At 44.8% G+C, this 15,795-nt stretch overlaps 1 protein-coding gene across 9 annotated transcripts in view; it reads right to left on the bottom strand.

Moving 5' to 3' along the window:
• ENTPD1 (ectonucleoside triphosphate diphosphohydrolase 1) overlaps window positions 1–15,795 on the bottom strand; it is a 30,129-nt gene that overhangs the window by 1,961 nt on the left and 12,373 nt on the right. For 7 of the 9 annotated variants that reach the window (XM_027647844.1, XM_027647845.1, XM_027647847.1 and 4 more), the window contains 8 exons: window positions 6,128–6,261; window positions 5,623–5,740; window positions 4,165–4,315; window positions 3,127–3,286; window positions 2,252–2,488; window positions 1,540–1,800; window positions 435–554; window positions 116–253 (listed from right to left, as the gene is read on the bottom strand). In XM_027647844.1, the coding sequence (XP_027503645.1) occupies window positions 116–253; window positions 435–554; window positions 1,540–1,800; window positions 2,252–2,488; window positions 3,127–3,286; window positions 4,165–4,315; window positions 5,623–5,740; window positions 6,128–6,261 (1,319 nt within the window). Of the gene's footprint in view, window positions 1–115; window positions 254–434; window positions 555–1,539; window positions 1,801–2,251; window positions 2,489–3,126; window positions 3,287–4,164; window positions 4,316–5,622; window positions 5,741–6,127; window positions 6,262–12,825; window positions 13,025–14,075; window positions 14,385–15,795 lie in introns of those variants that run through there. The other 2 variants (XM_027647846.1, XM_027647849.1) reach the window with 2 other exon arrangements.

Here is a 15,795-nt window from a genome sequence, read left to right as displayed (position 1 = left end):
GGGAGGTGCAGGGGCTGCTTGTGGCATTGCTGGGGCAGTCACCCTCCTGGGGATGAAGGGCCGGGCTGTGCAGTAGGGGTGTGTAGAGTAGAGCCCTCCCCACCACGATACAAACCTTTCCAAGGAAGTGGATCCTTTGCCAGTTATCTTCGGTGAATTCATAGCCATTTTCCAGGAGAGAGAGGATGTAGGCTCCAGAGAAGCAATATTCACTCAGGTACTTTTCTTTGATGTTTTGATACATTGTCTTCACCTAGGGAAGGAGGCAATCACTAGGCTGTTAAACACACCTTCCCACTGCTCCAGCTTGTGCCTGAGCATCCACTATAGGTGCTGGGGGAATCTTTCCCATCTTGCTTTGGAAATTAACCCCAGCCATTTATCCTACATAAAAGTATCAGCAGCCATAGTCTACCACAACAAGCGCTGCTCACCTCTTGCCAAGGCCGGGCACAGAAGCTCTCAATGGTTCTGGTCACTTTGTTCAGGGGAACAGGGCTTGCTTCACCGGTCAGGTTCAAAAAGTTCATCACAAAATAGAAAGCAGAAAAAGCCTGAAGGAGAAAGATTGTTTTAATCTGACTGAGCCTCAGCATAAGCAGAACAGCAGAAATCCCATTAAAAAAAATGAGTTTGTTTACAGACAGAGAAGCATAAGAAGCAACATCACACACATAAGAGCAGGGATATCTTCAAGAGTGATGTCATTTTGAGACATACTCCTCAGAACAGCTGAGAGGTGGAGGTAGGAATTATGGTATCCTGAAGAGCTTCTGTAAGCTCTCTCCTTAACATGTGCCAGTGGCATACAGTGAATGCTGATTGCCATCACAACTGTGATCCCATTTTGGCAACTGAATGAAGTGAGTGTGCAACCAATATCACCACAAAGAGCAGAAGTGACAGTCTGAAAGGACTGTACAGAGCCCCATCTGAAGTCCAGAAAACCCCTCTCTGACCATGGCCAGTAGCTGATAGGTAGGGGGCAGTTTATGAACAGGGCAAGGGTGTATTAACATTTCCCCAGAAAGCCTCAAAGTCACTCAAGTCTTGCAGCGCTAGGACTGATGGTCAGCATGGTGTCACACGTAATGTGTGTTGTTCAGTGTGCACTGTCTCCTCATCATGTCTGGGAAGCAGACAGGTGAGCTGACTGGTTTTAGTAGCACTCAGACACTTCTGGGTGAATTTCAGGTCTGGTTCCACCACTGACCTCATGAGACAAGGTTTGCGGAGCAGGGTACCTGCCTGCAGCAGGCTCTCCTGCCTCTGGTGCTTGCCATCAGGAAGGACTGCTTAATAATGAATTAGTAAATACAGAACCCCAAGGAGATGGGTTAGAATGGGAACAGTGCAGTACTGGCAGGCCAGTAGTTACTGAAGTAGCTCTTACATGTCTGCCCTCACCACAAGTGCAGCACTACTTTTTTAGGTACATGTCCAAAAAGCTATCTTATAAATGATTTCCTGCCTCAGTCAGGAAGAACTTCTGCTCTTCTGACATTCTAAATTATAGAGTTGAAGACTGTGAAGACTCACCCCAAAATCCCCTTGTAATGGAGGTAGGTATATCCCATTGAAGGAGCAACTGGAGTAAGGACAATTGGTTTTGTCGAAGAGTTTCTGGATGTTTTCTCGGCACTTTTGATAATCCCCCTCTCCCTCTATGTACAGCTGGCTGAAAGGTAATTGCTTTTTCTTGTCTGATGTACAAGGGTTTTTGAAGAAGTCACTTATATTTATAGTCCTCTGATACCCCCGGTGAAAGCACGGGTCAAGGAGACTGCTGCTCTCCATGGTCTGAAAGTAAAAATCAACTCAAGCTGTTACACTTCACTCCAGAGTAACACCCTGAGAAAGAGCCTCAGGGAATGGTGGCCACAAAGCATTTGTCATGGTACATCACATCAGGTCAAAGGGATGAGGATGGCTTAAGACACTGGCTTTGAGGGGGAAGGTGTGGGTACTGCTACAGGCTCCATGTAGGACCCTGGGCAAATCACTTTCAGCCACAGTTTGTGAAGCTGCTGTTGATTTTGGATTCTCAGAGACTGTAAAATGTCGCCTCCCCTGAGTGAAAGTATTGACTGGCACCTCTTTGGGCACCTTGTGCCCAGTTTTTTTGGAGGACAATGATGTTTCCCTAATCCAGACTAAGAGATGAGGCATTTAGCTGGGACACAGCACCAGTATGCCAAAGATGGGAGGGTCCAGGTTCTCCATGTGAAATTACAGGTGTAGATATACTTGCCTGTAGGTCCCTGGCCAGTTTCTGTTGCAGAGCCTGGTCCTTCCCATAGCAGAGAAAGCTGTGTGTGTACACCTGGTAATCCTTGCCATAGAGACGGAAGTAGAGCTGGTTCTCTGGAGACTCAGAAGAGAGTTCCTTTGATACAAAGGTAATCTGTGTTGAGGCTCCTCCGAGGTCTAGTGCTCCTGATGTCTCACTTGTGGATTTCAGGGAATGCAGCAGCTTTTTCCAGCCAGACTTTAAAAAAAAAAATTAATTTCAAAGTAAAACAGATGTATCAGGCATGGAGAAGATTTTATTTTGGAGATAAACAAAAAAGAGAAAGACTTATGTGGAGAAGCAGAAGCATAGAACACAGAAAACACAGGAAGTCTTGGAGAGGGACATGACATGAGAACTGGAACATGACACAAGAAAGATGCAGGCTTGTAAATGCATAACGTGGATCACATCACAGTGTTTGCAGGAGGACTAAGAATATAAAATATAATACAATTGTTATGAGAAAAAGACAGCCAATTTACTGTTTCAGCTCCCAGATGATTTATAAGCTCAACAGTAAAGAATCACTGTCAGACTTTACAGACACAGAAGTATTTTAGATCAGGAAGTGAGAAGGACACTGTACCCAAGCAAAATTATTGAAGATGCTGGTGTTTTATTTCAGTGCTTTAAGCCTGACTACAGTGGTGCAGCCTGATATCACTAAGTGTCAGGATATACTCACAGTAACTGCTGAAGCAAGATGTGCAGCTTCCTGATCCCTGGTAAATGGCTTACAAGGGAAGGTAGTGCTTGCAACAGCTTCTTGCAAGGCATGATTTACAAAGCGCTGCAAGCCAATTATTCAAACATACTTGCTACAGAAATACTACCTGCTTGAAACTACCCAGAAGGTAATTAATGGTGATCCATCCATAGGCTCCTTCTTCCTGACCAGTGATGATTCTGGCACCCTGGAAGTTGAAGGGAGCTAAGCGTAGTGTCGTCTCTACTGAGGACAAGACTTCGTCAGCTGCACTTTCATTCTCCAACCTGGATGAAAGGAAGAAAGGATGGAGTGACTCTGGCTGACAGCTCTCAGTAGTCTATGAGCTTTATTCTGCATAGGCAGGCTGCAACTCCCCACCAAGTGTTAATTATAAGAGAACAGTTATTCATATGGGTCGTCCAGTTCCAACTGGCCATGTCCCTCTCTGTCAACACCTTGACAGCACAGCTGCCACCAGGTCTGACACTTATAGACCCTGGAGCTGAGAGTGATACTTGGAGCAGAGACCAGAGCTCTTGTTCTCCTGGAGCATGTGTCCTGATAGGAATTGCACTATGGAGATTCCTCTCACTCTTCACAATCACCATTTGAGAAGAAATCCGGAAGGTATCCCCAGGGAGATCTCCCAGGCAATATATACATAAGATCAGCTCTGAGTTATAGCTAGACAAGAGTTCTGGGGCACCCCCACGAAAACCACAAATAAGAACTAAAGGAGTATGTGATTATAAAGTTACCTTATCCTCTGATGGCCCCAGGATGAGTCAAGATATGTGGGAAGTTACAACATGGTTGAGCTCAAAAATTCTGGGTTAGGCCTAATACCAGATTGTGGGGATGTTTGAGCATCCCTTTGATATGGGGAATGTCTAAGCATCAGCTTGGCACTGCTGATCTCCTGGTGTCTGTGCTGCATCTGGATGCAGGAGATGATGGAAGGTTGGACTGAGTGGGCAAGCTGAGCAAGCAAGGGAAGAGCCAGGGCGACTCGGGATTCAGAGAGGTCAGCTTCAGAAGAGGGTATCTGGGCACAGTGAGAGCTGGCAGTATCTCCAAGGACTTTTCCCAAGAGGCCCCCACTGAGCATCCATGGTGATCCCATGTGCAGTGCTGCAGGAGAAGGAGACAGGCTCTACAGTACCTGAGAAGCCGCATGCCAGCAGTTGCTCCGAGGTAGACAGGTGTCTCTTTGTGCTGCATTGAGGGAATCACCTCTTTTGCTTGTTGTAGGCACTGTGCCAGAGAGGGACCTGCCTTCTCTGTGGCATGGGAGTAACCTGAGATCCCAGGGCCTGCAAGAAATAAAGACACTTCATTGTTCCAACTCCAAGCATAACCCCACAGTGCTGCCATGAGCAGGTTTATTAAACCATATCACAGCCAGCAGTATCAGATTCAACCCCCCCATTCCTGAGAAGCTTTGGAAATCCTACAGCACCAACTAAACCCAATGCACAGGGGGATGGCCACAGTGCCCAGCATCTGCCACCTGTTCTCCAAGAAGCAGGCTATGAACTAGCAATGAGGACTGCAGTGAAACAAACCATTTCCTGAGCATGTCTTGAACAGCTGCAGACTTCTCTGAGTCTGCCTGGGAGTACCCTGGATCTGCGCCTGAAAATCCCTGACCCTTCACTGTGCTGGGTCCTCCAGGGGCAGATGCTATCATTTGTTTGTGTACTTCATAGTCACACTACAACACTGGGTGTTTTGCAGCTATTGCCTTTCATGTTAACCCAAAGAAAAATTCATTGTCCCTCTCTGCCACATGTCCCCTGAACTGCCCCAGGCCCAGTGCCTGCACAGCAGTGAAGCCCAGGCTGCACTCCCCAAGGTTGCCATATGCTCAGCGTGCTGCCCATGATGTGGGATGGTGCAGTGCTGAGCAGCTATGGGAGCAGCTTGGTAACAGTATGGCTCTTCCCTGCACTGCAGGGGCCTGAAAAGACCCCAGGCAGGTCTGACAATACCTCTCATCCCTTCAGAGTGCAGAGATCCATGATGGTCTGTGCTGCTCCTTGTTGTGTGCACCCTTAGGCTTCATTATGCCTTCCTGAGCCATAAAATATCTACACAGTAATTAAATAGAATAAAAAATAAACCATGACATGCTTAAGTTGAGCAACCTTGGACCTTAAGCCCAGTGCCTAGCTTGCATAGAAGCCTTAAAAAAGAGTAAGCCATGCCCTCCCCTTCTCACTGTCTGATATTCATCAGCACTTCAGCAAAAGTGCATGCTGACACTTTATTTATTTAAATACATTCTTTGGTGTAGATCTTTCCAAAAAGCACTTACTTCCAAGCATTCTAAAAACAAAGGAAAAAGTGGATCCATTTTTCCCCCAGGAAGGTTAAGCATATACAGCTCCCCATGGGAAGAGGTGGGATATACATTACCTCACAGATTACAGAATAAGAATACTCACGGGATATTCTGAGTTGGAAGGGACTCGCAAGGATCATCAAGTCTAACTCTTAAGTGACGTAACACTGTTTTCAGTATTGGCCTCTTCTCCCGGGTTTCTCCTCCCCCACCCTTTGATTGCATTATCTCTTCTTCATCCCATGCCCCTTCCATAGCTCCCTTTCCTCCTCTTACCTTCAACTTTACACACCTCCACCTGCTTCACCACCCCAGTGTCGTTCTCCTTCTCTGCTGGCCACTCGTACACATAGAGGTTAGTGTGGGACGATCCCGCATCCAGCACAATCCCGTACTGTGGGCAAGACAGAGCCACTATCACACCTGAGGCACCAAACCACACACAGTATGTGCTGGCCTCCACACACAGGGGGACCAGAAGCGAACAGCTTATCTGGCAGCTGTGGGAATGTGTTTCATTACTCTTCTCAGCAGTGCTTCAGTGTAAAGTTTCCATCAAAAGATACAAGAGCAGAAAAGCAGCAAAATTGAGACTGATTACTTAAGAGATGATCCCCTATGAAGCCGTATCTGGTTTTACGACAAAGATGTAAAACAAGATGTTGAGGTGCATGGAGCCAGAAAAAGAGGTTAGCCAGACCCAGCAAGGGCAGCAACATGTCCTTGAGCACTATGAACACCTAACTCCCCAGCTTGTTTTAAGAGTACCAGCTTGAAATACCTTAATGTTCTTCGGAAGTGGCTTGTTTTGGGTCACTGCTACAGCAATTAAAGCAATTACAGCCAAAGTAGAGAGGAATCCCAGGATGAGTAGAATCTTTCTTGTCGAGGACATCTTTGGTTTGGTACCTGTGACTAGAGCAGAAAAACGATGTTAGTATCCCAGTAGCCCATTTTACCTCACACTCCAAAGGTCTTTAGGCACATTCCTGCAGTCTCTTTCCACTATGAAACCTTTGCCCATCCCTGTCCCATCTCCTACTCCACGTACTTGTGTGGGATTTCTTAGAGGCAGAGCTCAGCCCTGGTGTCCTGCAGATGTGCTTTCATGGGCCATACCACACCTCCATGGTCTGCCCTGTGCCCAATGTATTTCCCAGATTTATAATCTAGATGTAAATTCAACACATGTAACAACTAAATAGCTCTAGTGGACATACTTGCTCCCACTATGGCAAGAAATCCATTTCTATCCATATTGATGCTCCATACTCAAAAGTACTGATCATCTGACTGCTCAGATGAATATTAATTTCTCTTTTCCTTATACATAAATACTCTAGGAGATGTTTAGAAATACATTACAGGTCATCCAGGATGGTGACAATACTTTGATGCAAGCAACCACATCAGATATTGTCACCCTCCAATAAGGTAAGGTGACTGAACCTGCTCTGCATCTGCATGCCAGAATCGGGGTTCCAGACCTCAGGTGATACCAGATAGCAGTCTCCAGACCTCAGGTGATACCAGGTCCAAATACATTCTGGCACCACATGCCATGCATGCAAATATGAAAAGCATTCAAGTTCTGATCAGGGCCATCTTCTCACTGCTCTGGTTTTATGTGAGAGGCAGTCCCAGGTGCCAGAACTATATAGTGTTACCTGACCTAACAAATGACTCCAAATCCTAGAGTTAGTTTCAGAAGTTAGCCCAACTGAAAAGAAGCAACACACCTCTGGAAATCTCTAACTATTGACAAATAACATCTTCCCACCTACCTAGAGAAAATGGAACTCAGAAATGCCAAGAGAGCTTGCTTTGAAGATGCTGCAGACATGTCCATTGGAAACCTAACATAGACCTGGAGCTCTGTGCTCCCTCTCATCACACTCACATGTAAATCTGCTAACTGTGAAATTTGGAAGCTTGTTACTCACTCTGTGAATGCCTGTTAGGGGCACAGCATGCCTGCCAGTATTTCCAAGAATGCAGCTTGAAAAAATAGTCTAGTGCACATACCAGACAGTAGGAAGTAAGAATGTATTTTATCCAGCTTTAATGAAAAATGCCCCAGAACTCATGGCTTAAAGTGATTAGAAACAGCAGAGTGTGACAGCTGGGAGACTTTTCTTCCTATTGGAGAGAGTAGCTGGCTCAGGTTATGATAGCACTGAGCATGTCTGTTAAACAAAGATTATTTTAACCCTAGCAAAATGAATAAAACCAGATGCTATAATGTAAAATTAGCTGCACAGTATAGATAAGAAGTTAGCGTGCTTGAAACATGAAAGTGCTGCTGACAGTTGCACAGCACATTCACACAATTATTGCCACCCTTACTTTGAGATCTTGCCTAAAGGCAGCCACTAATGGCTTTGTTGAGTGTTTACTGTCATAGGAACGAAGGCTGGGTGACTTTGCACAACTTCTAAGATTTTCAAATTTCCTGTTGTGATGGGTATTGTCTGACTGCTGTGTCTTTTCAGCAGCCACACTCTGAAAAGTACCAGCATTAGCAGCAAAGCAGGAACAATTTTCTCCCTATAATGGACCGTTCCAATAAACAGTTGTAGAAATCCCTTGCCTGTAGGCAGAGGCATACTGACAATTGTCTGGTCCCTTGCCTGTAGGCAGAGGCATACTGACAATTGTCTGGTCCCACCTGCAGTGTGAGATCCGTCATTTTTTTGCCAAGGCACATTATTTCCTTAACCCTGAATGTGACTCTTGCCTGAATTTTAGTTCAGTATCATGAGCACTTTTCAGGGCTCTGCGGGTTGTAGAGATGTGATTTCATTGCTGTATCCCATATCAGAGTATCCATCTGTGTGAACTCTTATGCTACCGAGGAGCATTTTATTGAAATGTTTCATACAGGAAAAGGTACAGAATGATAAGCATAATCCAGAAGGCAGCCTAGCAAAGTAATAACCTCCAAAATAGCACTCAAAGTGTACATAACTGAATACTCAATTATTTAAAAAAACAAACAAATCCCAAACCAAACAACAACACTGCAAATCCAGGTAAAGAATTCAATGTCATAACAATTCACCTGCCATTTGTTCAGAAAAGTGAGGCATTTCAACAAGTTCCCTTTTCTGTGCACTTGGTTACCTCCATCAGCTCTAGGTTCCAGTGGCTAAAGAATGAACTTATTCTCGCTTCCTCCAACTCCTTTGAATTTCAAATCCACACTCCTGAATGTCATGCAGACACTCCCCAGTGTCCACAAAGTGGAGCAGTACTTGACCGTCTGGTTGCCAGACCCCAGGATTTTTCTTCCATTAGCAGTTTTTCCTCAGCTAAAGATTAAGCAGACATGATCTTCTGTCTCTGTGCCCAGCTAGAACCCAAATAGAGACAGATCTCTACTCTTTCTCCCATGCTGCCCTCTGTAAGCAGTGATAAAAACATAAGGCCATAAGTAGGCATAGAAACGACACTGCTTTTCTTCTCCCCAACCTCAGAGCTGCTGGGTGCTGGAGCCCTGCCCGGCTGCGCGGGCATTAAGCACTCTCTAGATGTTGGAGCACAGCCCAGCTGCTCAGGCATCTCTGTCTGTTTCTAATTTTGGTCTCTTTGCTTTTTTTGTAAGGGCTACCATTGGTTCCATCCAGTAGATGGTCTCAAAACACAACCAGATCTAATACCCTTTCTGTCTCTAAGACAGAGAACCGAGAAGGATGTTGTCAGCCACTCCAGCTGACAGCAGTTTTGCTGCAGAAATCCTGTTGCTCTCAGTGCATAACCCAGGAAGGACCACACCAGTGTGGGAGGCAACTCTCTGTGAAGGCAAAGAAGCAGGTTTGACTCCTTTGTCTTCCAGAGCCTCAAGACAAATATGAAACTACCCCTGGAATGACACTAAGTCACTGGCAGATATATATGCCAGGAGATGTCACTCACAGCCAAGGCTGCCCACCTCCCAACTCCCTTCTCACCAAGCAAGACTTAGCAACAAAAGTTAAAAGGAATCAGGCAACCAGCTGCTTTTAGAGATGAAATAAGGAGAGACTAAGGCTTGTTTGAAAACTGAAATTAGGATTGTCAAGGAGAAAAGGAAAGATGCTGTGCATAGTCCAAAGCCATGCTCGATTCAGATAACCTCACTGTAACCCATCATCTCTAATAAATACAGATATTTTTGTAAACTCTGGCTTAGCACAACAGCTAAAGTTGATATGTGATCTTTCCTTTAGGTGTTCACACTCAATCTGTTACAGAAGAGATCATAAGAGACTGTAATGCAAGGCCATCACTCTTCCACTGCACAAGTGCCACACTGACAGAGACAGTTCCCACCATCACCTTTACGCTCTCACTACACCTCTGTTTGGTCAGAAACATTCTCACTTTCAGTCTTTATTTCTTTATTGCTAGTCTGTTCCTTCTGTCTGTGTTCCACTTTGATCTCATAACTTCTGCAACTCTCAATCCTTTTGGAATTTATTCCCTTAGTCAACTTATAAACAATGATCCTTTCTGGATTTTTGTGTTTCCAGCCTTTTCCATCTAACTGAAGAGTTCAGCAGTACTTCTCTGCATATAGAATAATCTGCTTTTATTTTTCTTGAGCATTCTGACCAGAGCTGCAAGGCTAGCCTTGCACAGTAATGAACACAGGATATGACACAGTCCCAGCCCAAAACGAAGTGAGGTAGGGACCTGTACTACCTCAGAAACATGATCATCTACCAAAATGGCCAGAGTTAAGTCAACCCAGCACCTCTGCTATGGAATCCCAGCAAACCCACCTATTAGAGAGGGGCTTGGGCAATGCAGTCTGTGCTCATTTACTAACTGCAGGGTTTCATATCTGTGGAGTTCTGTCAGCAGTGATGGCAGGGAAAGGGCATGGGAGCAGTCAGTGCTGCTGTTCAGAGAGGGGATACACACATAATCCTTTTGGTGAGTTAAAATGAGATTGCAGTAGTCATTAAGCTTTTCAGGCTGAATTGCCTGAAAAACTCACCAATTACTCTGTGAGGCTGCTGAACTTGCAGGTTTTGATGCACGTTACTCAAGAGGCAACTCCTGCCTTCAGACTCACCACAACCAAACATCTGAAACCATAAACACTCAGAAGAGCCACACTCTTTAATTTATCAACCATTTTATGAAATTTCCTCTGTCCCCAACTGACTTCTTACTCATTCTTTATCTGCCTTTTTCATTTAAACATCCTCTTATCTAGGTTACCTAGGAAGACTTTGCAAGTAATGTAAACCACCTGTTTCAGGCCAACATGTCTTAGGCTGTGGAGAGGCTCAGGTTTGTTTTAGAATATACATACAAGTACATAGACAGTAAGTAAATGGCTTTGGTTTAAGAGGGTTTATTTCAAAATCTTGATGCTAGACACTGGGCATGTTGAAATTAGAATTTAAGCTCCAGATCAGGATTTTTACAACTGTTACACAGAACAGTGTGGGAGACTCTGCTCCAAGTTTTAATTATTCATATGGCAAAGATTGTGGCCTAAATACTGGTGTGATCTCTGACCCTCCTAGTAGTGCTATGTAGAATAATAAATACACATTTACTGGATTATGTTTTTCCAGTTTAAATACTTTTAAGTGCTGAAGTACAAACACTGAAGTGTCAGCAAAACTGATAATCCAAACAATGTAATGAGTTTTTTGGATGCTGTCTTTCAGAGACATTTGATACTGAGATCACGCAGCCCTACATGTCTCAAATCCCAGCAGACTCCTATGAATCTAGGCTACACAGCCAGGCAGAGTGCTTGAACTAATCTGTTCCATGTACACACATACCTGTGCACTAGTGAGCTGGAAGATAAAGAGTGTGCTTGTCTCTGAGATAACACCAAGCTGGGAGAAAAGCTCACTGACACACAGGACTGGAATTGAAAATAAATTTGACAAATAGGGGAGAGCCTAACTCACTTAAGGACAAGAGAAAATGTGACATTTAGATAACAGCCAACACTCAAAGACAGTGTGGTAAGCAATCTGTTAAGTAGCTCTTCTAGAGAAAACATTATTGCAGCTATAGCAGTTTATAGTAATCCTTCCCTTCATCTAAAGCTGGTAAAGCCTCCTGTGAGGTTCTATGACCAATTTTGGGCACTGCCTTTGAGGAAACATGTAGACCACTTGGAGAAACTCCAGAAGAGAATAAGAAGAAACATCAGAAGACTAAAAGTTTGACCTATGAGGAAAGATTGAAGGAATTGGATTGTTAAGTTTGGAAAAAAGAAGAGCAAGGGAGACTATTTAATTGTCTTCATACAAATGACATCTCTATCTGCCAGGACTGTTGTAGCAGATCCTGCCTTAGGACAGGGGTGGCTCCTGGACTTTCTCCCAGCTCTGTTTCCTTGGTTCAGAAGGCAGGGAGTCAGCAAAAAGAGGCCAATGAACTCATAAGCTACACTGTTAGCAAAGGCCAATGCAATGCCTATGCTCTCCTTGTGGGATACAGATGCAATTGAATAAATGTGTTCCCTCCTTTCCCCAACAAAGCTCCAGGTTGCATTCGGACATAATTCAGTCATGGCAACCATCCTGCTAAATCCTATCCATGTGTACAACAATGCTTGGTGTGGGAACAACTCATCCTTTTGCTGCTTTTAGTGTTGTGACTGGGATACGACCCTGGGAAATTGCACAAGACACACTGGACAAGCCCAATTTTCCTGGAAAAAAAAAAAGCACATGGAAATCCTGGAGAGCTGGCGGGTGCTAGAGGCAGCAAAAGCCGAGCAATGGCATCAAGAGACAGACACAAAGGAGCAGGCAGCACACAGGCCCCTTCTCTGCCTTCCGCATCTGCCCAGAGCACAGAGGGGCTTTGTGCTCAGGGCAGTCCCACGGCCCTGCTTACACTGTCCCTGCGGTGTGGGTTTACTGCTGGAGAGGCAACGCCCAGGAGGTTCTGGGCACGAGCCCCAGTGACCCGGACTGCCACACCAACAAATCCCCCATTCACCCTGTGCACAAAGCAGGTTCCCCTGTCAGAGACCTTCCCACGGTGCCCTGCAGTGCTGGGTATGGCGCTCAGCCTCCCTGGCTCTCTGCAAGGCACTCACGCTGCCTCCCAGCTTGGCATCACAGCCCATCTCCCTGCTATTATACACCAGCCCCACCAAGCTTTCCCGATGCCTGCTGATTAAATATCTCGGCAGGAAGATACTCTTCTGGCTAATATCGCAGCAGTCAGACCCAGATACTTAATATACAACCAACAAGTGGCAGGATACTGCTGACACAGTGACCTTTAGACAGCTATTTTTCATATTTATATGGTGTTTACTGGACTTCTGTGCCTGTACCCTACTTGTGCTCATACTAATTTCTTTAGGATTCTCAATTCAAAGAGGTTTCTCAAATCAGAAAAGAAAACTGTTATCAGTTACATCAGTCTCCTGTCAGGAAACTTCTGGTATTAATTTGCTACCAGCCCATTAAAGCTCTGTTTTAACTGGAGAAGATTTATTGCCATTACGCACAAAGCTTGAAGTTCCATCAGAAAATATCCAGTGAGCTCCAGATGGCTTCCCCTCCTCCCTAGCTTATCAGCTAAGTTATTGCTTGAATATACCTGACTATCACATGATGTGAAGGCATTTGTTTGTCTTTCGATAGGAGAGAGGGGGAAAGAAAAATCAAGTGCTGACACCTTTTCAGCTTTGCCATTGATAGTTCTAATACACTGACTTGTAATGGGTCAATGGTGCTGCCAGGTTTCCTTTTGTGCTCAAGATCCTTACATTCTTCTTTGCTCTTCTTAAATCTCTGGCCACGATTTTTTCCTTGTGCTTCTTTTGACCATCTTTTACACTTTGCAACTTTAAATTTGCACTAATTTTAGCTTTCCTTTTTTTGCCTCTAAATATGCAACTTTAAGAGATTTTATTCTTTTTCAAATTAACATAACTTTCAGCAGTTGGATTACAGCTTCTGTGGAAGAGCATAAGAAATTAATAGTCTCCTGATTAGCATTCCTATTTGCCCATTTTAAATACTCTGCTGATTCAGCTCAAGTTTTTTTTATTTTGTGAAGTCACTTCTTTTAACAACTAGACATTGTTGACACAGAGTAACTGTGAATTGCTTTTGTAATAATTCAAAACTCTCATTGCAATGTCTCTTTTTGTATCAAGACTGGGGCCAACATATATTTCTCTTGAGCTGGAAGTAACAGATTGCAAATTATAAAATGATCACTCCCAGTTTTGAGGAATTACCCTGTCTTCCACTAAAATCCACCATCATATCAAGTTTCCTCATCCCATCTCTGTCTCCAGCATCCTGGCTGGTAATGGGCACTAAACCTCTCCTGCTTTGGTCACTTAGTCCCAGTTCAGCCCCAGGCAGCTATTGTGTACAACTATTTAATTATTGTTGCTGTTAAAGACAGCAGGGCCACTGCTTATATTGGAAGATGGGTGATGAGTGAGTCACATTACTAACCCAGTGCAGCCCACCATTTCCCATGTCCTACCAGCCACCCACACCAGTAGGGTGTACAATTTGTCATGGAAAAAAAAGAGAGGAAACAGCTTCCAGAACAACCGCTCCCCCCCTTAATATCTACACTGGGCCAGCAAGTTCAGAAACTTCCTGGAGAACACAAAGTCCTGAGCACTGTAATACTGCTGTGCCCCACAGGAAGTTCTGACAGGGAGAAGGACCGCAGAGAAAACAGATCCAAACCCCTCATCACCCACAGCACACTCTGCACCCAGCACTTACAGCAGTGTCGAAATACAAGCCCCAGAAGCCACCAGTTTCCCCATATGCCTCTCCACTGACGAACTTTCCTGCCTTGGAGGGGCTGAGGCCGCCAAGCCTCTTGCCACGTCTCAAAGATGGTTTTCTCTGAATTGCAGATTCCTGGGATCACCTTGTGTGTTGAGCAACACTACTGCTTTCAGGAGCTCATTTCCCTGGTTTCCAAACAAAAAACACAGCTGCCCGAAGTGCCACATGTGAGCAAGCAGAGTCACTGCCTGTGCTTCTGCAGCCAGTAGGAACTCGAGCTTCCCGAGTATTTCTGCATAGCCAAGCAATCAGCTTTTCTCCTGAAGTTTCACTTCCCATCCAGGACCAAAAACAATTGGAGACTGATCACAAACACTGTTACAAGCCGGTGCAGCATCAGCAGAACCACTGGCAAAGCCCCTGGAGGATGATGCCCATTCTGCAGCAGCCCTGTATGCAAGCACACAAGCTGCAGTGCTTGTCTGTGCCTGGGATTTTCCCTACATCCAGGTTGTGCCTCCTCTTAATAGTGTGATTTCCAGCACAAGTATCTGCTTTCTTTGAGGAGTGTGTCTTAATCCTGCAAGAAACCCAGTGAGCTTTTCCTCCCTTAACATACATAGCACCCATTTGCAGCAGAGAAAACTGTAGGCACCTTCCCTTTGCAACTAATCCTAGCAGATGAAGCAAAGGCCCATGGCTATCCAGGCAGGGCACCAGTCCTGCTGCCTCCTTTCAGTAAGCCAGGGTTAGGGTTGCATGGATAAAAAAGACAGCACTCCGCTTAAACACTTCCCAACTTGCCCCCACACCCCCATCTGTCAGCACTGCTATCTCCAGTCCTCTTTTCATAGCAGAGGACAGGGAACAGCTGGAATAGTTTCTGTCTCCTGATGAGGAGCACATCTACTGTCCAAGTCTTGTGGAAAAATATACTGAGTTCTCAGAGGTCAACTTTAATAACTGGGATTCCCACAAACCATGAGGAGAATTCAGCTCATGATATTTGGCATGAATATCATGCTCTGTTCCTCATCCTGCTACAATTTCCATTTCAAAGAGCAGGAAACAAATTATCCTGTGGTATTTCGAGCGACAACCAATGGGAAAGAACATGGGATCAAAGCCTATTGCGGGGCACAGGCCTTGACAAAGTTCCTGAGTGTAAGAGAAGAAATACTTCTTGATGTTACAAAGGTAACAAGGTAAATATGAATCTAAATTTTCACAGTCAGAAGAGCACTTTGAAAAGGCTGGAGCCTCATGCCGACATGTAACAAAAGAGCCAAGGAGTTTTGCTGGATGAATGGGCTGGCACAGGATGTTATTAATCTCTAAAGTTCACATTACTTATTACTGGGACGTGCAGTGAATCCCAAGGGAAGAATTAGGCTCAGGAAAAGAAACCCATTTGTAATCAAAACATAGTTTGGTTTTCAATTTGTATGTCTTCATGAATCTTCCCTACCACTCCTCCCACTGTCCTTGCCTCAAATATTTCAAAATACAAACACAAAATATTTTTGATAAGGCAGCATGGGCACAGAGGGACAGTCAGAGCAGCCCATCCTTCTGACAAGTGCACGAGCTTAATCACAGAATATCCTGAGTTGGAAGGGACCCACAAGGATCATCAAAGCCCAGCTCTTAAGTGAACGGCTCACAGAGGATTGAGCTCACAACCTCAGTGTTATTAGCACCAGGCTCTAAC

The sequence above is a fragment of the Corapipo altera genome, unplaced genomic scaffold (assembly GCF_003945725.1).
Source record: "Corapipo altera isolate COAL_440 unplaced genomic scaffold, ASM394572v1 56, whole genome shotgun sequence".
NCBI lineage: Eukaryota > Metazoa > Chordata > Aves > Passeriformes > Pipridae > Corapipo > Corapipo altera.
Note: the sequence above shows the minus strand (reverse complement) of the source record. Positions and strands in the feature narration are given on the sequence as shown.